The sequence below is a fragment of the Vicugna pacos genome, chromosome 11 (assembly GCF_048564905.1).
Source record: "Vicugna pacos chromosome 11, VicPac4, whole genome shotgun sequence".
Taxonomy (NCBI): domain Eukaryota; kingdom Metazoa; phylum Chordata; class Mammalia; order Artiodactyla; family Camelidae; genus Vicugna; species Vicugna pacos.
The window spans coordinates 92,986,785-93,007,819 of record NC_132997.1 but is presented as its reverse complement, the minus strand read 5'-3'; the positions used below and the strand labels follow the sequence as shown (position 1 = coordinate 93,007,819).

The following is a 21,035-nucleotide window of genomic DNA, read 5'->3' as shown; positions in this document are numbered from 1 at the left end:
TGCCTCTTCAACATGTAAGGGCACTGCTGGCGATTCTGTTTCTTCTCATCTGTCTACGTCTATTCCCCTAAAGCTATTTGAAGGAAAATCTCAGGCAATGAAACCGTTCCAATAATTACCACTTTGTGATTCTTCTGGAATGGCCTCTGGTGGTCTGTCACTTACTGGTAAGGAGCTGACGCTCTCTGCTGCCCAGGAGACCAGAGGGAGACTGCTCTGAGTCTCAGCTAGTGACCCAGGCTGAGTCATGTGCAGGAGTCAGTACCGGAAGGGCTGGCCCAAGGAGCGGTCCCAGGCCATCCCGTTTCTCCTCGTCCCCAGTGCTTCTGGCGGTCTGCCTGGGACCTGAGCTACTCAGCCTTCGGTTGGGGTTGTCAGTTTGCTATGGTGTCAGGCTTTCCTTCAGCGTTTCTGCTTTGAGGTTGAGTCAAGGCCCACCTCTGCAGACTGGCGTGCCCGGGGCTCCTGCAAGCTGTGCTCACGGAAATGACAAAAGCTGGGCCTGCTGATGCAGGAGTCTAGGAAAGCCAAAAATAAATAAAGGAGTAAATAAAAGGGTGGGGGAGGTGGGAGAAAAGGGAAAAAAATCCCAAGAATGAAAGGGCAGAAGCAGCAACACCTACACTTCCTCTAGCCCTGGCCAGGAAGGGTGTCCCGAGGGAAAAAGAGGCCGAGGGGCACAGCCCATTTTTAAAGCAAACAAAGTTCAGTTTGGTGGTTTGAAAAAAAAAAAGTTAACTCTGAGTGGTTCCACTTAGATGTGGGGCTGAGTCAGGGCTGGTCCATCAGCCGAACTCTGTACCAGTCACTTGCTCAGTGGATGCAGAAGACGCAGGGCCACAGGCGTTTGGGGGGTGGGGGCTTCGTATTGGGGAGGAGTCGCCTCCCTGGTGCAGCGACACCTTCCAGAACCGGGGTCGTTGCTCTAGCGGCCGTTTCAGATCGCGGCAGAATTGCTGTGGCTGCTTTGAGTTTGTTTCCCCAAATGGGTTGTCTGAGACCCTGCTCCTCCCTGCTCGGTGCCCTGCTCTGTGGGGATGAGTGGTGAGTAGAGAACTCTCCGGTCGAGTTGGGGACTGATGGGGTTGGGGGACTGGCGTTTGTCATAAAGAATTGCCAAAACACGAGGGGCCACTTCCAACCCGATGGGAAGGTGCTCATAAGTAAAGGCGCGGTGTGTCTCGGAGGGATTCAGGGAACCCTGAGGAGGCCCGTGTGCTGGAGTGATGACCGAGGGCCTGGGATGCGACTGGAGAAGTAGGCCAGGCCAGGCTGGAGGCAGCCGGGGGGCCGTGTTAAGGATTTTTCTGGATCCTCCAACTCTGCAACAACTTCCTGAGGCTGGTCTGGAAGGAAGTGGGCACCATCTTGATTCACGGGCAGACCCACTGCGTGGGCCCGACTTGGTACCAGCCAGTGTGCCAGCTGGGTTGCCCCGTGCCTCTGCCGTCGGTGAGGGCTGCCCAGCCTGAGAGGTACAAGTGAGGAGGTCACGGGCAGCTGACCGTGGCACTGAGTGGGTCGTTTCATCCTCCTTCTTGACAGTCTGGAGCTGCAGTTTCTTGCCAGGCCAACGTGGAGGTGGGGGGATGGCCTGAGGGCAGGGTGTCCAGGGGAGCCCGGTGGACTCCCGCTGGGGAGTGAACATGACTCTGCTCCCCTCTTGAGGGGCTTGTCTGGGGACTCAGAGAGTCAAATAAGGCTCCCTCCTCTCTCCAATCTTGGTTTAAGAAAGGACTGGCCAGGCCCTGTCCACATCTTGGGAAGCCAAGATGCACCGCCCTGCACAGCCTTTTCAGGATCGGATGCTCCCGAAGGTTCTGAAAGGGGCTCTATTGGGAGGTAGGGACTCTTCAAAGTTTGTTTGTTTTCTCGAAGGTTTTACTTCTATGCAAATGTGCGGCTTAGAGTTGGGGAGAAAGGTTAACCATGGTGGCGCCTATCTGAATTTGGAATTTCCTGAGTGCATGTGGTTTCAGTCCTCAGGCACAGGACCCCCCCTTGGGAGGATTCTTCTTTTCTCTGCAAATCACCGGAGAAAAGTGATCCCTGTGGCTTCGTCCTGCCTTTGTGGGTCCTGCAGGGCCGAACCAGCTGGGAGCGTGCCCCGCCCCCGCTGAGGCTCCCAGCCCCCTCGGACTAGAGGGACACCTCTCCAAGGGGTCATGCTGATCCAGCTGCTCGCTAAAGACCCCTCGGGCTATGAATCTGTGCCTTGGCCTGAACACGATTCCAGCCCTGGCCGGGCCTGAACTTGCGGATGCCTGGCTGCCAGATCAAACCCATTCAAATGAGGAGGCCCATCTGCTTCCCAGTATCCAGCTGCTGTCCCTTCATTTGCAAATGGCTGGGATGCTGCTGGGGGTGGGTCGGGGGGTGTCTGGGGACACATCTGCAGGCTCTGAACGGGTGTTGGAGTTGGGGTCCTGCTGGGAGAAGAAAGGCCTGGCCCTTTAAGTAAACTTGCTGAACAATACCCCCAAAAGGTCTGGAGTTGAAAAAGCGGGAGGCAGCCTTGCCCTCAAGGAGTGACTAACTCTTCGCCCCCTCCGTCCCATCCCCCACCTTTTGCCCTCTTTCTGTTGTCGCTGGGGCCCCTTTGAAGGTATTCATGTATTGGGAAAGTACTCACTGAGGGTGGGGCTGGAGAAAATGTCAGAAAGGATTTGGACATTGATCTGACCTTTAAGGGACTTAGAAGACAAATGTGTCCCCTTGGATTGGCACCGTTTATTGACTGTTTATGCCAGTGACAGGGACATGTGAGCTGGTCCCACCAGCAGCTTCTAGGAGCCACAGGTAACACTTAAGTGTGGAAAGGCAACCATCCCTGAAAACTCGCTTCTGGAATGCAGTCGGACTGCTGGCTTTGGGGCCTGCTCTCTGGAACGCAGGCCAATTACCCTACTCGTTGTAGCCCAGGTCTTCAAGCTTGTGGCCTCTGGGTCTGGTGTTCAGGGTTTTTCGAGGCAGGCTGTGTGGTTGTGGTGAGTCGTCCCTGAGCCCTGCTGAGATCCTCTTTTCTAGGGAATTCTGTGGGGCTTCCCATGCCCCCATACAAGTATCAGGTATCTCAGATTTGTTGGATGGATGAGTAATAAATGGTATTTTAATAAGCCACAGGCCACTTCCCTTATGAAAGTAATCGAATAGGTGTTTTACATGGCTGTTTATAGTGACAACTCTCACAAGATCCTTGGGAACATTCCAGAAATCCCACTTAGGTAACTTACGTAGTATATGATGTGAGAGATTTGTTCATTTGAAAGAAAACTATTTTAAAATGAGACAAATGCAAATTGAGATTCCCATGTGATTAGAAAAAAACAATCTGCTGATCATTTAGTATCAAGCTGCAACCCGTAAGCAGGAGCCTGGCCCACCCTGGCCGGTTCTGAGCAGGAGGCAGGCAGGGGACCCCCGCTGAGGTAGGGGGCTTCTCTCAGGTGTACCCCCACTTTACAGAGGCCTCCCCAGGCAGTCTCTGGTTTTGTCCCCGTGGCGACCTTGATGTAGCCCGGAGACAGCCTGTTCTACAAACCAGGACCCTAGGCCAAGGGATGAGAAGAGATTGCCCAAGTCAACAGGGTTCATCGCTGCTGCAGCAGGTCTCAAACCGGTCCTTGGACAATGGAGCTGAACTTCCCACAAGGTGACTCTTGGACCTGTAGCATCAGCATCACCTGGGGAACGTATGGGAAATCCAGAATCTCAGACCCCACCTGGAGCCTCCTGACCCAGAAACATTGGAAATGGAGCCCAGGAAGCTGTGTTTTAACAAACTATCTGGATGGTCTTTATGCAAAGTAAAGACTGAGAAGCACAGTCCCTCCCCCCACCCCCAGAAGCTCTCAGTTGGAGTGCAGGGGGCAGGGGGGCAGACTACATTTGGCTATGACTAGATGGATAAACAAAGAGCTAGTGAATTAGAGATGTGGGCAATGCAGACTTCTTAATGGGAATCAGAGGAGTTTTCACAGAGATGAAATTTGAGTTGGGCTTTGAAGGCTGAATAGGAGCTTGCCAGGCAGAGGATCAGGAGAGAGGATGCAGGTAGGGGGAATAGTGCTCATGTGAACAGACATGCCTACGGTGTGAGGGAGAGGGTGGGGAGGGATCTGGGGCCAGGGAGCAACCAAGGCTGCAGTGTGGGTGATGTTCTTTGGGTTTTCCCCTGTCAGAGTGTGGAGCGGCCTGCACTTTTTTTTTTTTAAGTAGAGATAAGTTTTGCTTTCCAGAAAATTACTCTGGTGGCCCATGATGTGGACACAGAGGGCGGCCCACAGGTGATGGTTAGGGGGTGTTGCAGAGGTCTTTTGGAGAGATGGCAGAGGCCTGGTGTGGGCCTGTGGGAGTGAAATCCACCCTTGCTTTCTTTCCAGAGCTGTTGCCGAGACAGAGTGAGCAAGGGTGGAGGTGTGAGCACTGCCTGGATGAGAAGCGAGAGGGGGAAGAGGGGCTTTAGGGCAGATTTGGAGCTGGGGTTGATGTCACGTGGTAGCTGCGCTCAGTGAGGGGCCAGCGCAGGGAGGAGGAGGTTGTAGGTCGTCTGCCTGTTTTGGATAGGACCTCTGTAGACATCCAGGTAATGTGTTCCCTCCGGCAGGTGGAAATATGAACCTGCAAGCTGGGACTTGAGTGGCACTGACATGCAGGGGGTGGGAAAAACTGCAGAGATGGAGGAGATCAGAATGTAGGGAAAAGGAACAGAGGAGCCAGGGGTGGAATTCAGAGCATATGCACGTACGGGGGAGGGAGGGAGAAGAGGAGTTTCCCAGAGGCAGGACGACCTCCGTGCACAGTTTTGTTCTTAGGAGCACGTGCGCACGCCAGCAGACAACAGAATGCCGCCGTGGACAAATAGGCACTAAAATGTGCGTTAGGGGCTCTCTCTTTTCTAACGTCCCCGTCCTTCCACGTTGAGAAGACCTGGTTGGGGGTGTTTCCCCCTTTCACGGTTAGCCCACTGCAGCGGAGGAACCATGAGTTCAGCCAGCAGGTCTTCCTGATGGCCGGTGCACTTTGAGCTCTTGCTAAGTGCAGGGCGTTGTGCACGGCGCCTTCTGGGCACTGTCTCAGGTATCACTGTTCCTGGCTTGCAGGGGAGGAAAACGAGTGATTAGAAAGCCGAGTGCCCTGTCTCGGGTCACCCAGCCCCTAAGTGGCTGAGCTGGGACTCAGGCCTGTTCTAAGTCTGGCCTTTTAGCATCCCCGGGCCTGTCCTTGCCTCTTTTGAAGAGTTACCAGGGAGGGGACAGAAGTGAGACTTCACGCTCAGGTACTGTGCAAGGCTTGAGGGGACAGCTATGGGAGTTGAAGGAACATCTGGTTAGACAGGTGGCTTCCTGCTTTGTACAATGAAGAGGGCTGCCTGCAGCCTAGGGCTGTCACCAGGACTCGGGGACAAAAATGTGTTGGGGGCAAAGGATTTGGTTTCCAGCACTGGAGATGATGTGTGTTCATTTTACAGGCGATGCTTCTGCAAGGCCACTCTCTACCTTTAAGACTGTGCTGATAAAGCTCAGGAAGATCCTGCTCATTCCTTTACCTCCTCCTGAGGCCCCTGTCCCCACCCTTCCCCCCCCCCATTTCCCTTCCTGCTTGTGGGGATACAGAGAGCACAAAATCTTTCCACAGAGAAAAAGGTTTCCCAGTGGTCTCGGTCTGTCAGCAGAGCCAGCTTTTTGATGCTGTGGTTTTCCCTGGAACAGCATGCCCTAGGAAGCCCAGAAGATCTTGAGAAGCGCCAGCCTCTCACCATGTCTGGCAGGCTTGTTTCCAGGAGACAGGAGGCTCAGGGCCTGGATAATCAGGTGACTGAGCACATAAACTCATTGTACATCCCACCTGGGGTTGTGGGGCCACTTTGACATGACTTGTGCTGCCAGTTTCTGCTTCCTGGGCACTAGATAATCTAATGGCTTATCTCTTTGGGAAATAGTTTTTAAACAAAGGGCTCAAATTTGAAGTTCTTGCTCAAGCAAAGCTGCCAATATCTAGGGATTTCATGAAGATAGTCCTGTCCCGTACCTGCATCCTGGTGGTCCAGTGGGAATTTTGTTCCTCTGAACATCAGAGTTTGATGCACCTATGGTGACCAGGAGAAAACTTCTTTTGTGACCCTCTTTCTCCCTTTTGGAGAACACTATAATTAACAGACTAAAATGCTACATCAAAGGGAGACTGGATGCCGACAAAATAGGGGCTAAATATTTCTACTTTTGGGGTTCAAATATTGGGTGATAATGGTGACTCACTCTTAAAAGGGTGCATTCTTAGGCATGTTACTATTTCGATATTTTAATTTTCTCATGGGCAACGACATCATTTCTTTTCAGACTCCGAGAGCTGTTTGCTGTGTTTCTCAAAGACAGACCTAAATTATATGAGGGGTGGGCCTAAATATATAATTCTAAATGGTTACCATATTGGAAGCATTAACCATTATCCCATCTGATGGTGAGGAATGCGAGCCAGTCTAGAGTTTCTGGAACAGTCAAGCTACTGTGTCAGAGGTAGCTGTTAGTGGTTGCTCTGGCCCCTGTGATACCGACAAGGAGGATTGTAAGTCCTGACTCGAGTCTGCAAGACACCCGACGACCGGTTGGAAGAGAAAGCTGCAGCCTTTCAGCCTGTTTACTTATCTGTGTTTCATTGCTTTGACTTCTTTTAGGCCCCCATTTTTATGTTGGCAGTATTTCTTGAGGTGGAGAACTTTCATCTTTATATTGTGCAGAGTATTTGTCTCCCCCCCACCCCGAAAGAACAAGTAGTACCCATGCCTTATAAGGCTTCTGTTTGATGTCCGGATTTTGTCTTCTGCAAGCCTGTTCTTGTAAAAGGGAAGCTCTGAGGCTGTCTGAGCTGAAGCAGCCAGCTCGGCCCCTGCTGTCTGGGTGTCTTCAGAGCCCCTGTGCTAGGACACACAAGGGTGGTCATTTCTGACTTGATGGCGGGGACCCCAGTAGCTTTATATCTTTCTACTGGTAAGTTTTGATGCCACCTAGACAGAAACTGTGCTGTAGAAAAGTGGGGGCTTCACTCCTCCAAAGCCCCTACGCCCCATGGGTTACTGAAAAGTAACACCAGGTGTCTGTCGGTCCAGACTCCCTCGATTCTAACTGGTGAAAAGGACTTGGTAGTGCTGTGTATCGGAGGAGTCTGCATTCCGTTCCTGTGGACAGAAAATGGGGTATTGGCCAGTTAAAATGGGGTAGTGGCCACTACGGGCCGTCTTAAAGACCAGGAGGGTGAGTCGAGGCTAACTGGAACAGACACTTACTTGCTACGTGCCCCATGTACTGTGACATTACGGTGACATTTGCAGCTTCATTCTGTGTGTTTCTTTTGTCAAGACAGTGGCAGCCCCACAGCAATGATATTTATTCCTCTTGTGCAAGGTGGCAGGATGTCTGGAGGGCACCAGGAGACCAAGGCTGTTTTACTATGCTCGCGCCAAATGCTGGCGTTAGAGTTCCCGTGGGAGTCCCTGCCGCCCACGCCGTCGTAACAGGACGAGCCTCCACTGCGTCTGCGCGTACCTGCCGGTTTTCTCCCTCTCCTCCTCCCCTCTCCTCCCCTCTCCTCCTCTCGCAGAGGGAGCTGTTCGGGGATTTCTTTCTCTCTCTCTTCTCCTTTCTGGAGGAACGTGTTTAGGGCTTGGACGCCCCTGACGTTCTGAGATAGAGAAACCTAGGTGGGGGGTGCATTCCAGGGGTGACCTCTCTCCTGCGTCCTTGGAGCTGGGGTTTCCATTTCTTAGCGGCGATAAACTTGACCTTTGAAAGGACACTGATCCTGAGGAAACCCCAGAAAAGGCTGAATTTGTGAAACATGACGTCATTCGTTATCCCCGTGGCATACCCTGCTTTTTTCTTCCTTAACAGTTTAAATCTGTCATCCGTTCTCCCTGAAACGATTGGACAGGGCAAGACGCGGGTTTCCCATCTGTTCTCTGTTTGCATTTGGGCGCCATTTCAAAAACCACACGGGAGAAGTTTATAGGCAAACATTATAAAAAGTGACAGTCTGAAGTGCTGCTGTGGCTGGTTTGGCAGCATAAAGTGTTACCTGAAATAGCTCCCTGTTCCAGACTCCCTCTCGCTGCTTCAATTGTCTCAGGACAGCCTCCTGATGACACTGGGGAGGAATTCGGCTTGGACGTGCACAGTGAAGTCACAGAAACCACAGCCTTTGTTGACTTTTACAAGACTTCCCCCTCCTAAGGCTCTGTTCACCTCCAGCAAGGTCTGCTGCTCCCTGCGTTGATTTCCTGGGAGGTGGAAGCTGGTTACATCAGCATGATATCACCCCGAGAGGTCATGATCTGCTGCGGTACTAGGGACTCGAGGAGTCAGGCAACCCCTGCCTCACTTTCTTCCTTTCCCTAGTCAAGGCCCCTCAGCTCTAAATTCCAGTAGCTCCCCAGGGATCACGGCTCAGGAGTTTCTTAGGGGCGGGAAGGAGACGCAGCTTAGGACAGGAATCACACACACGCTGTACGCAGTGGTGGCTGTTACTCAAACCCTTCACTTTTTGATGAGCTGTAAGGGTGCCCATCTCTCATTTTTTAATGTCAAATTAGTCCATTTATTGGAAAGAAGCTGTGTGACAAAATGCTGCTGGCGCTATTCGGGTGTTTGAAACCTGTGGGGAGAAAGTTCAAATTGATGCAGTGAAAGAACGGCACAGCCAAGCTCTCCCCGCCGGTACGCGGCCTCAGTGCATAGAAACAAGTGCCTTTTCGTCCTCCTGGAAAGCAAACCCACGCCTTGTTTGTTTAGCACTTTGAGGTACAGTGACAGAGCGTCCAGCACTGGTGTGTGCGCTCCAGCCTTCTCGCTCCTTTGTGGGTTGTAATTTGCATTATGAAAGATACAAGGAAATGTATTCTGTCTGTAGATGTCTCTGAAGGAGCACGTGGTGTGTAACAAAGCAGCTTCTGGAAACTTCCTCCCGCTGTGTTTTGGTGAGAACTGATGAGGAAAGTGTTGGGCTGTGTGCTCAGCATGGATTTCTCCCCTCCTCTGTGTGAGAAAGGTTAAAAGTCTGCCACAGACCAGAAAAAAATAAGTGCAGGAAACATTAATGTTGCTAGGTATTGTTTAAACCTCCTAAGGAGTACTTTGCCCCATGTCAACTATCATATTTTACTGAGCAGGCCATGCGACTTGGTGGAGCCAAGGGGAGGCACTGGCCTGTGACACTGGAAGGCAATCAAGTCAAAGTTAGAGGGACAGTTAGGGGACCACAGAGACAGCGTCACTGATGTCAGAGGGAACTGGCGTGTTGTCCCCACGGAACAAGGTGAGGTCAGTCCCACTATGGAGGTGGATACAGAGCACTGGAGAACACGTAGGCAGGGGGTCACCCGGAGGACGGCAGCGCAGAAGAGAACCAGGCCCCAGTGGCCGCACAGGAGGGGCAGGGACAGAGCTGCTTCCACTGAGCAAGTGGTTTGGGTCCCAGGCTAAGTGTCTGTGTTCTTTTCGTCTTGGCCTAGGATGCCTGTGGTGTAGGAACCCACACATGGGGCCGCGGGAGCCACTGGGTGGCCTGGGGAGGATGGGTGTGTCATTCAGCCCCTCCCCACCACATGCCCCACTTGCCCTCCCTGACCCTCTTTCTTCCTTCTCTTCTTTTTCTCCCCAACCTCTTCTCCCTTTCCCCCTCTTTCTATTCATTCACCCATTCTCCCTAAGATGCACTTGAAGTCCCTCTAGCTTATGTGTAGAGATTGCTGGGTTCTGCTGGGTTTCCCCAAAGATGCCTCAGTCCCCCAGCTGAGCCTGTTGTGAAATAATCAGCTGGGGGAGGGAGGCACACGCGCTTTCTGAATTTCCCACGGCAGTCACTGGTTTCAGACTTCGAGTGGCTTAGGTAGATGGCTTAATTGTGTGGGTGAACATCATTATCTTGTTGATGTATTGGGGGAGTTATTTTACTATCTGTGAGGCTTATCATCTAATTGGGAAACTGGGTGATGGTTTTGACCTGGTTTTACTGGAAATAAAAACCACTCTTAGGACCTCAAGTCCTCTTACCAGTCCTTTGAGCTGGGAGCCCATCATTAGTAAAATTGTTTTGTTATCTATGGAGATACAACTCTGAGTAGACTCTGATTGTCCTCTGAAGAGAGTGGTGCTCAAGATCGTGGTAGTGTCTTCAGCCTTGAAGAATAACAGTCTTGGGCCCGGCAAGTTACAGTTGGAATTTGATTCATAATAGTTGGCTTGTTGGATCCTCAAAATAATACCCTGTTTGGAGACATTCTTTCTTGTCATTCAATAAGAAAGCTGAAGCCAAGAGGGTTAGGCAAGAGCAGAGTGGAACTGGAACTCAGGACTTCACCCTCACCTCATGCAGGCAGTGCCCAGGCAACCAGCATCTCCTGCATGTCCAGCCTGAACAGGACGTGGTCCTTACTGTGCCGTGTTACCTCTTGCTACAGCAGCAGGTGGCAGGTGTCCTTCTGGTGATGTTGGTCCAGCATCTCAGATACCCCTGGTTTTGGCAAGACTTTGTGGTTTACCTATTTCAGATGAAGGATTCTGAGTTGAAAATGCTTTCCTTTAAAAATGGAGAAATCATAATGCCACCTTTATCTGGAGAGATTTTTTTCTGCTTCACATTTGCAAGTGTCTTGTTCTGTCCCCATCCAGCAGTCTTAGGGCCTTCCACTGCCTCCACAAAAAAGGGACATGGCTTCCCCTTGTTGGAGGGCCAGGACAGAGCAGGTTGGCTGCATGGGTCCCACGCTCTCACTTAAAGGAAGTGTTGCTGCTTCTGTCCAGCTGCTTCCCTGCTCAGTAATCTCTGGATAACCAGTTCCAGCTAAGGGGACGCAAGTGCTGCAACATTCTTGGTGACCTGCTGACCACGCAATGTGGTCGCGATAAATATCGATTATTTTATGACCCAGGCTAAGCCAGCGTAAATACATTCTAACATTGTGGGTGCTGTTTCAGTGATCAGCTGTTGAAGACCCGGGACCCCAAACGGTATCTGAGCCTCGCTTTGAACAGCTGTAAACGGGGTTGGGTTAGGCCAGGTGGCCTTTGGGAGCCTGTTGGTTCTGATGTTGTATGACGCTGACTCTGGGATACTGGAGTGGGAGATGGTCTGAGATTTGGGACCAAACTGATTCCTTTCTCTTCCCCCTTTCCCCGCATTTCTCTTCCCTTCCCTTTTCTGCTCAGGATTCAGAGTTCAAAATACCTCTATTAGTCACTGAGTTCAGTGCTGTTATGACTTAAACAGCCTTGAGAGGCCTCCTCTGAGGACTGTCCAGCCAGGTCCCCAGCAGCATCTTTTTTTTTTTTTAAAGTTGAAGTGTAGTCAGTTTACAGTGTTGTATCAATTTCTGGTGTACAGCTCAATGCTTCAGTCATATGTGAATATACATGTATTCGTTTTCATATTTTTTCCACTGTAAGCTACTACAAGATATCGAATATAGTAACCAAAAGCATTTTGTAAACATCACTTTGCCCTTCACTTCTTTCTAGAGAAGGCTTCTCTGACATTCTATGCAACAGGGCTTGGCAGACTTCCTGTAACGGGCAAGACTGTAAATATTTTAGGCTTTGCAGGCCATCAGGTCTCTGGTTCAACCACTCAGCTCCGCCATTGTCACACCACAGCAGCCCCAGACAATGTGTAAGTGAGCGAGCAAGCTTGGCTGCAAGCCTATAAAACTTTGTTTACAAAAACAGGCGCTGGCTGGGTTTGGCCTGGGGGCCGGAGTTTGAGCCTCCATCTCCGGATGTGCCGCTAACCTGCTGTGTTCTTCTTCCTGACACTTAGGACCACCCCACACACTTTAGAGTTTTGTAGATTTCATATTTGTTGTCTGTAATTAACATCCCACAAGTGCAGGGAATATTTTATTTTCCTGCTGCTTCCTGGGCATCCAGAATAAAGCGTGGCCCACAGTAGGTGTTCGGTAAATAATTGTTGAATGAGAAAAACAAACTTTTGAAGAGTAACCCGCCTGTCAGTTGGGGCTCTCTGCCCTTGTTTCGGGGTGTGTTTTTCCATATTTAAATTTGTATTCTGTTTTCTTCCCTGTGTTGTGGTTATCTCTTTGTGTTGCCATCCTGTTGGGTGTCTGGGCCCTTCTTGGCGTGGATGCCTTGTGGGGGCTGCCCCTTTGGGGAATGGGCTGGTGGTGGCGGGGAGGGGGAGGTGGAGTTCTGGAGCCAGATGCTTGGCAGCCCTCGCTGGTCCTTCAGTGCTGGGACTGAAACACGAAGGAACTTTATTTCAGTCTTCTGTGGGAGATTTGTCCAGACTACACTCAAAAGGACAAAACAATCGCCTTGTGACGCTGCCCAGATTTGGAGCTGTCCGGAGCTGGGAAGCTTTGTGTTTTCCGGGCCTGGGACTCCGGGTACCATTCACAGTTCTCACTGTGAAGGATGAAAGCCGATTCATGGACCCTGGTGGGTCCCAGCCAGCAGCTCTGACTATTCTCTTCGAAGGCCCATGGTTCCCTCTCACTCTGTTTGCAGAGGCTGGGTCCTTCTGGGTCCCCTTTTGCCCTGCGTGTTTGGGGACTGTGATCATGTTCCACACGGGCCACCTTCCAGGTGTGTGCCTGGGGTGGGGGAAGGGCGCACTAGGAGCCAGGAGACCTGAGCCCTCCTTCTAGGATCTTGGCGTCTCCTTGGGGGACAGGACATGCTCATCAGGAATGTGGTCCCTCCCCAGGAGTGCGTGAAGTGGGCAAATGTACGAGAGGGGACATCCGCTTCACTCCGGGCCAGGGTGGCTGGTGGCAGGCTCTCAACCAAGAGGGCACTGCGTGATTTGGCCCTTGAAGGATGGGTTGGGTTTGGCATGGAGGTGAAGGAAAAAGGGGCAGCCCTAAATTAGGAGACAAAGGCAGAGGCCTGAGGAGGCTGGGACTAGGGTGTGTGGTGGAGGCTGGTGGCAGGGAGGGGTCTAGCTTTTAAAATGGCATATTAGGCCTGCGGCCGTCACCAGCTTTGTTTCATGATCCGTTTAAGTGCAATGGGGACCGCCTCTTGGCTGCCTGGGGCATTTCCCCCTTTTTGGTTTTGACGTTAAGGCCTCCAGGCTTTCATCATTTTAAGAAAAATGGTATGTTTCAGCTTACCCAGTACAGAGTTAAATTTCTAGACCAGCAAGGTTTTCATCTGAGCCTGGGAATTTGAGGATTTCTTTTTAAGAAACTCGGGTGTATGACCACAGGCAGAGTCTAGCAAAAATAAATAAAGGTGTGTGTGTGTGTGTGTGTGTGGAATGAAACCATTTGTAAGACACGCATCCTTACAAGTGAAAGATGCTGCAGTGATGGACTTCCCTGGGTGTTACGATGCAAGCAGGATTTGGACTGGCAAGTGACTTCAAAGTTTTCTTGTACGATATCCAGTATCCTTCCGTGCCGGCTTTTGAGTTTGTGTTTAACGCCCTCCAGTTTGTGGAAACCGAGTGGGGCAGCTTTGGCTGGGTGCTTCCTCTGGTTGGTTTCAGATGCTCCTCTGCTCTTTGGTGAGGGCAGCTTCCTGGGGTGCGGGGAGAGGCAGATAGCCTCTGGGGCCGTTTGCAAAATGTGAACCATCTCTTCTGGGAGTCAAGGGGCCTCCACTGACCTTTGTTGGACGTTCTCTCCTCTTCCTCCTTCCCATCTGTCTCCGTCTTCTCTCTCCCACCTTTCTGCAGAGCCACCAACCAAATACCAAATCTCCCAACCGGAAGTGTACGTGGCTGCACCCCGGGAGTCGCTAGAGTTGCGCTGCCTGTTGCGAGATGCCTCCATGATCAGTTGGACTAAGGATGGGGTACACTTGGGGCCCAACAATAGGACAGTGCTTATTGGGGAGTACTTGCAGATAAAAGGTGCCACGCCTAGAGACTCCGGCCTCTATGCTTGTACTGCTGCTAGGAATGTAGACAGTGAGACTGTCTACTTCATGGTCAATGTCACAGGTGAGTCGTCCAGCGAGCCCTCTGCTCTCTTCTCTGTAGCCGTCTTCTGGGTAAAGTGTTACTGGACAAGTGAAGTTATAGTGGGATCTGCTAATTGCATGCCAGGTGCAGAGCTTCATAGTTTGTGATCCATCTGTGTTTGAAGTTCTTCTGCAGGACCTGGTATATCAAGAGAGAGGCTGGTCATTGAAAATGACAGGGTTTCTCATGTGCAGATAACATTTTTCTCTTAAGACAGTGCACTTTTATTTAAGTAAACACCCCCCCCCCACCGGCATCCTTGGCATGTAGAATATAGGATGGAAATTTGGATGCTGAAGATTTCCAATTTCTTTTATGAAAATTTGAGTTTGTCACCTTGACTTTTCCATGCATTGACGGGGGTGCTGCACAGGCCCCCCTTTTGTGACCAAGTTTAAAGCTCTCCTTTCAGAATATTAGCAAACAGCCAGAAGGCCACACAGGACCTCAGTTTTCCTAGGGACTAATTCCTTTCTTGAAGGAGACCCTGAGTGCTGAAAGATTGTGTTGGAAAGAATCTTCGGCTATTACACAATCAGTAAATTTGCTGGAGACTTGAATACTGTTTGAAGCTTAACATCCATTTTCAGTATATCCAATTTTATAGCATGTTTAAATAATGTGAAAGCAGAAAACATTGAGAATTGTAATAGAGACCAACTGTCATCATGGAAAGAAAATTTAAGCCATTAAAACCATCTTAACTAAACACGGTCTCAGACTTCGCGCCTGGGTTCCTGGGTCGTCGAGTTCCCTATCCAGAGGGATTGAGTTGTAGATGATTGCAGCCTCTTGCTTTTGCAAAAACACAACCATGGATGTGTTCTTTTGAATACAGATGCCATCTCATCCGGAGATGATGAGGACGACACAGATGGCTCGGAGGATTTTGTCAGTGAGAACAGTAACAGCAAGAGTAAGTAATTGCTGTCTCCGGAGGTCCCCGAGAGAGGAGAGCTTGGTGGGCAGTCCTGACTCCCAGCTGTCTTCCTGTCCACTCTTCGGGATGCTCTTGCCTGCGGTCCTCACCGTTCTCCGCTCTGTCTACGCTCTTGACTTTCAAATCTGAGAATAAACCAGTGTTCTGTGCACCCTTCTCTCCTGTTTGTCCTTTCTTATTGTGTCAGTAGCCTTTCTTTTGAACGCAGTTATGAATTTTCTTTCCTTGGTCTTCCTCTTCCCTCTGGTTTCTCACTGTTCGGAGACGTAAAGCCAGTAGAGCCATGTAACATCCCGGTCGTCTTCATAACCACTGGGGATGCCTGGCTTGACCCAGAGGTTCTCCACTGGGGCTGATTCTCCTCCTTCTCCCTCCCCGGGGACACACTGGGCGATGTTTGGTTGTGTCAGCTCGGGGAGAGGAGGATGCTAGTGGCATCTACTATGAAGAGGCCAGGGATGCTGCTCATACACGTCGTTACAATGTGCAGAACGGCCTCACAACAAAGAATAATCTGGTCCAAAATGTCGATAGCGCTGAGGTTGAGAAATGATGGCCTGGTAAAACATTATTGCATCCTGAGCAGAAATAAGGGAAGTGTGCCTTACTTTGCAGATAGGAAAGGGGAACAACAAATGCTGTTTGTGTATCTAAGGGCAGTTAACACTGAGCACCGACCCAAGGAGGTCTTTACTTGGTGAGTGAGAATGTGGCCTCTTGGACCTGGGCAGCATGGGTTCACATCCTGCTCTACCACTTCTGAGGTGGGCCACCTTGGGCAAGTAATTTAACTTCTGGGCCTCAGTTTCTTCAACTGTAAAATGGGAATAATAACAGTATTTCACGGGGTTGTTATGACGATGAGCTCGTATTTGCTCAGAAAAGTACTCGTGAGTGTTCGATAAAGAAGATCAAATGAATTTTATTTTCCAATAACATGGCTGGAATGTTTCCAGAGTGCTTTACGTTGGCCACTGGCATTCTTTGCTTAATGCTATATTCCACATTTTCTCAAAGGACTTTTGTCAGTTTAATAAATTCAAACAAGACCTAAATAATAAGACAAATAGTTATTAAAATTGATGTTGGCTGGTACCTGGGATAATGGTTTGCAGAAATGGGGCATTGGATTTGTCCCTGAGTCTCCTAGCAGCTTGGGCAAAAAGAAATATTTTGGCTTATATACTTTTCACTCTTTGGTGAGAAAGCTTGGGGCCTGGGCCACTAGTATCAGCATTACCTAAGAACTTACTAGAAATGACAATTCTCATTCTGAATTAGAAAAACTCTGGGGGTGATTCTGATGCACAGTAAGTGTAAGAACTACTGGCTTAGGGATTCACGCGGGCAGATCTGCCTCTAACACAAGTTTACTGTTAGAGATCTTATCCGTAAAACAGTGGGTAATAAGGTGAGAGAGTGTTTTCCATTGTGATTTGCACCGGCCTTCTAGTGAGGTGGTTGTTATTATTTTTGGTATTTAGTAATAAAACCCTGGTACATTAAAAGATATCACTCACTTCTTATTAGTTCTTTGGCTCTACTTCTTATTAGTTCTTTGGCTCTGGCAGTGATGAAGAGGTCTGCTCTGGGCCGGCTCTGTTCTGGCTGCTGGTTCAGTCCATGCTCCCAACCACTAGATGAGGAGGAAAGAGGCGTTGTTTGTGTTTTATTGATTGGAAATTTGTGATTCAGGGTGCAAAAAGCAGAGAGCCGCGATTGAGTCGTAGGCCTGTTGCATGTCTAATCACAGGCCCCTTTGCCAATACCCAGGGTGATGATGTGGGTGGAGGGAGGAGGCTTGCCGTTGCTTACAGCTCTAAAGTGGTAGCCATGTGTGGGAGCCATTGTTATTGACTGTGACATCAGATTCAGCTCAGCTCCGTTGGCATGCCTTGGAACCTCGTTGTCCTGGTGATCGGTACCCTGCCTAATAGCGTGTTACCACGGAGTACGTAGGAAATAATAAAACGTAACAGTGAGGTATAGGTTATGTAACAAGTAGGCTGAGTGAATGTGTCTGTGATGACTCAGCAGGAACACCTGCCGTGGACCTCCAGGTTTTCATCCTGAACACTTGTCCTGACTGCCCAGTGCTCAGGTGAAGGCCAGGTAGTCCTGAGCTCCACTTAACAAATGCTGGCCCATGTTGAGTGAATTGCCACGCCTTCACCTTGCAACCAGGATTCTTTGTAATTAGCTCTCGAATGACACCAACTCTGCCCCTAAATGGATGCTCTGCAGTGATTAAGGGCTGGTGTTAGCTGTACCAGGGAGATACTGCTGTCGGGAACTGCCTCTGTTTGGTGCCTGTGAAACATTAGACGCGATTTAAAGTGATAGCAGTTCTTAGCTGGCTACTTGGCCTCTGCCATCTGTTAGTGTGATTAGGCTGGTCTGATTCACAGGTGCAGCCTGGGGCAGCTGAGATTAAGCAGCTGTGGCCTGTGTGGACAGAGGAATGCCATGGCCAGGGTAATTGGCAAGGCGGTGAAGGGGATGTTGCCATTAAAACAATTTTTTGCCACCTCAAGTGTCAAATGCCTGACCTGATTAATAGGGAAAATTGTAGAAGCACCGAATTCTTTGCATTTCCAGCCACCTGGAAACCACTCGTGTGTCCAGATTGATTCCTTCAGTGTTTTCTGATTGTCTGGAAATGCCACTGGGGTGTGTTTGAAAGTTCCCTGTCAGCGAAGTTAACAGATGATGCTCCAGTGACCCTGTGCTGACAGTGATATTTCTGAGCTTCTCCGAGAAGGGTTCTTCTCTTTTGGGATTGGTTGATGTTAGTTCCACATCTTCTGACTTGAAAACTCTATTCCAGGGTATTCCCACTGCTGGTGTTACTGTTTATCTAATTTTGGTGGTTAACTCGAAGAAGGCAAGCTTATCTTCCTGGTAGAGTTCTTCTTAGATTCTGTAGAGAATAAAAACTAAGGTAGCCAAATATAATGGCAAAAATAAAAAAGTCAAAAATTAAGGCAGGATGGTTGAATTTTGGCCGTGAAACTGGTATCCATTAACATCCAAGTCCAAGTCTGATTTGATTTCTTTATGAATGTCCTGCAACGTTTAGGTTGATCTTAACTCTTTCCTGGGAGACCCAGCTCAAAAGTGGGCTCCTCTGGAGAGGATTTCCTTGTTTGCACAAGCTGATTGAGTGGCTGGGAGTGTTCCACTGTCTCACGAGCAGTATTGCGTAGTATCTCAGACCTGCCTTGCCAGTAGGTTGCTTCTGGATCTTGAATGAATATTTTGTGGAATCACCGTCCTCACACGTATCTTCTGTGGAGCTCCTTGAAAACAGAGCAGTGTTCAGATTTGATCTGCACACGAAGAGAATAAGCCAGTGTTTCTCAAAGAGTATCCCTTGGAACCCTAGTGCAGAATACTTCTCTGCCAAAAATGAGTTGTGTTTTGAGATGAATTTGGAAAATACCTCATACTGTGACCTTTCTTGGGGACTTCCAGTGTCCATCAGCATAATACAAGTTCTGAGAAGTTCTGTAGTAAAACATCTGTTTCTTTTTGTCCTTTCCCAGGGTTTTCCAAACTTATTGACCATAAGACCCTATTTAAAATGTAGCATCTATTAGCATCCTGTTGCATGTGCTTTGAAAATCCCTGCAATGGACTGATTTGATTGATCTGGCTACCCCACCTCCCACCCCTACCCCCACCACTTTTGAGTCAAATTCTTCCATCACAGATGTGGAGGGCATTCTCCGGTCATATTTTAGCAGCTGACTAGCTGATGACCTCACACCTTACCAGTGCTAGACGTTTCCCTGAGCAGAACAATCCTGTGATGTCATTACAAGACTGGCTGCCAGGAAATAATGCTGCTACATATGCCCTTTGGTGAAAGAGATTTTCTCCGGACAGAAAGTTGCGATTTCAAATGCTAATTTTTGAATGCGTCCAGGTTGAGGGTTTTGAAAGGTTCAAGCGTCATACTTTAGCATAGGAAAGCATAACTTAACTAGTCCTTGCCTTCCCCAGGTACTAGGTATCTTAATGGGTTATCTGGCAGCAAATACGTAGACCTGTCTGTCCATTTTTTTTAAAGATACTTTTTAATGACCTCTAGCTTGTGTTTAAGTATTACTGTTTCTGAAGAGCTTGAGACTTAGTTCTTGGGAAGATCGTGATTGAAAGAAGTTCAGGTTGGGTGCTTAACTGGAAGGAATTGATGGTGAGACAGCTGTACCAGGATTCTGGCTGTTGGAGTGGTTCTGTTGAGTGAAGAGAGAGAGAAGGTAATTTTCTATTTTGGTTTTATTTCTGTTGAGACCTGCAGCTGCCTGTACTCTGCGTCAGGGAGAAGGCAATTTTTTTTTTCTGTCTTTTTTTTTTGGAAGTAACGAGGGAAAATGAAGGTACTTGGCCTGAGATTCTGAACTTTCACTGATGGTCCTGCTGATAGTAATAATTCACAATCACCTTTGCTATAATTGGGATTTTACTTGGTAGAGATTGTGTCTAAGTTGGCAAATGCTGTTTTTTTTCACTGTGTTGCAGTTGCCAGGAATTGAAGAAAACAAAGTTTTAAAAAATGCACCAGCTTCCTACGGTTTTTTGAAATGTCTTTGGAATGAAAACCTCATCATACGTTGGCTAGGTTGTTTATCACAAACACCGGTGATGGTGTTCCATCCATTCGGCCGGATTGACAATCCTTTCTTTCACAGCTTCCCCTCTGGTCAAACAGCATCACCAGCAACTGGAAGGTTCTCTTTTGAAGGCAGATCGTGGGAACTCCCACGGGCAGCTGGTCTCCCAGGGGACTCAGGCACTTCACAAGTGGGTCACTTGTCTGGTTTGTTTTAATGTCTTTCTTATCAAATGACCTGCTGTTCAGCATGTTGTTGCTTTAATGAGATGTCTCAGATAAAGAAATCCCCATGCCCCCCCCGTCACACCTCCACTCACATCTCCATCTTTTGTTGGATTTGCTTTCTCTTTCTGTATGCAAAACTGAAAACAGATGAACTGCAGTCTGCGGCAGGGATGGGATGGAGCGCTCAGAGACATCTCCTCCCTCATCAGGGGTCAAAGCATTGAAATGTCCTGATTAGTGATATTTTTAAAGGCCCTAATTATAGACTTAAGACAGAGGCCTTAGTGGAGCTTTGGGGAGTTTGTGAGACTTAATCTAGGAGCTGAAACAGGCTGTGTTTTTATTTTTTTTTTATTTTTGCATCAATAAAAATATAGTTGGCAGTCATCAGTGGCCACAGCGCACATAAATCTTGAACTTTTGACTTAATTACCATGGGAGAGTTCAAAGGGCAGTCTGGAGTGGTTGAAAGAGCACTGCTCAGGGAGCTGGGGACTTGGGTCTAGCCTCAGCCCAGCCTCTGGCCGTGTGACCTTGATCACATCACTTAACCTTTCTGCATGACATTGATCACACCAGCCGTTGGGCCAGATGGTCACTGAGGTCCCTTTTGGTACAGTGGTAATATGATTCTGTGTTTTTCCTTTAAACTGCCGGGCTGTAGTCTCTCTTTTTGGTTAGAGAGAGAGAGAAGGAAAAAAGACCATAAACCTTAGATGTCAGTGTTGGGACGAGTAAGAGTCTTTGTGGCAGTGGGCTCAACAGCTCAAGTTTTCCCCTGAAGTTTAAATTCCAGGGTCAAAATAAAACCTCTTATCTGGCCATTTATTGACAGAATCAATATCTGTGTGGAATATAGGTACTTGGAAAGAATGTTAGAACTGGGAGGGGCCTTATCAGCACATTCAGTTCAACTCCCTCGTTTTATAGCTCAGGCTTTTAATAGTTGTCCTTCTGGTTCACCCTTCCATCCATCCATCCATCTATCCATCCATCTGTCACACTAGAGTTCCTGCTCCATGGTTTGAAGATGACTCAGGCTGCGCCATCCAGGTGATCCACTCTTGTTGGTCAGCAGACCTTGAGGAGAGTGCTTTTCATTATGGAAACACCCTGCTGATGGAATCGTGCATAAATAACCAAGAGGTGGCCCAGAGAAGGAATAATGAATCTTCTCCTTAATCTGCTCAGCCAGCCGCATCTTGAGACTTCTGTATTAAATTAAAATTGTACTTACTTAGCATTATTCCTAGTGTACAGTACCTGTTTCAGTGTAGA

General features: G+C 49.0%; 1 protein-coding gene across 6 annotated transcripts in view; it reads left to right on the top strand.

Annotated features, from left to right (window-relative positions):
- The window catches only part of FGFR2 (fibroblast growth factor receptor 2), a 100,558-nt gene that overhangs the window by 12,788 nt on the left and 66,735 nt on the right, over positions 1–21,035 (top strand). For 3 of the 6 annotated variants that reach the window (XM_072972013.1, XM_072972012.1, XM_072972014.1), the window contains exons 3-4: positions 13,687–13,953; positions 14,813–14,890. The exons of 1 other annotated variant lie outside the window; for it this stretch is intronic. In XM_072972013.1, coding sequence (XP_072828114.1) covers positions 13,687–13,953; positions 14,813–14,890 — 345 coding nt within the window. The remainder of the gene's footprint in view (positions 1–13,686; positions 13,954–14,812; positions 14,891–21,035) is intronic. 2 more of the 6 variants (XM_072972016.1, XM_072972015.1) reach the window with 1 other exon arrangement.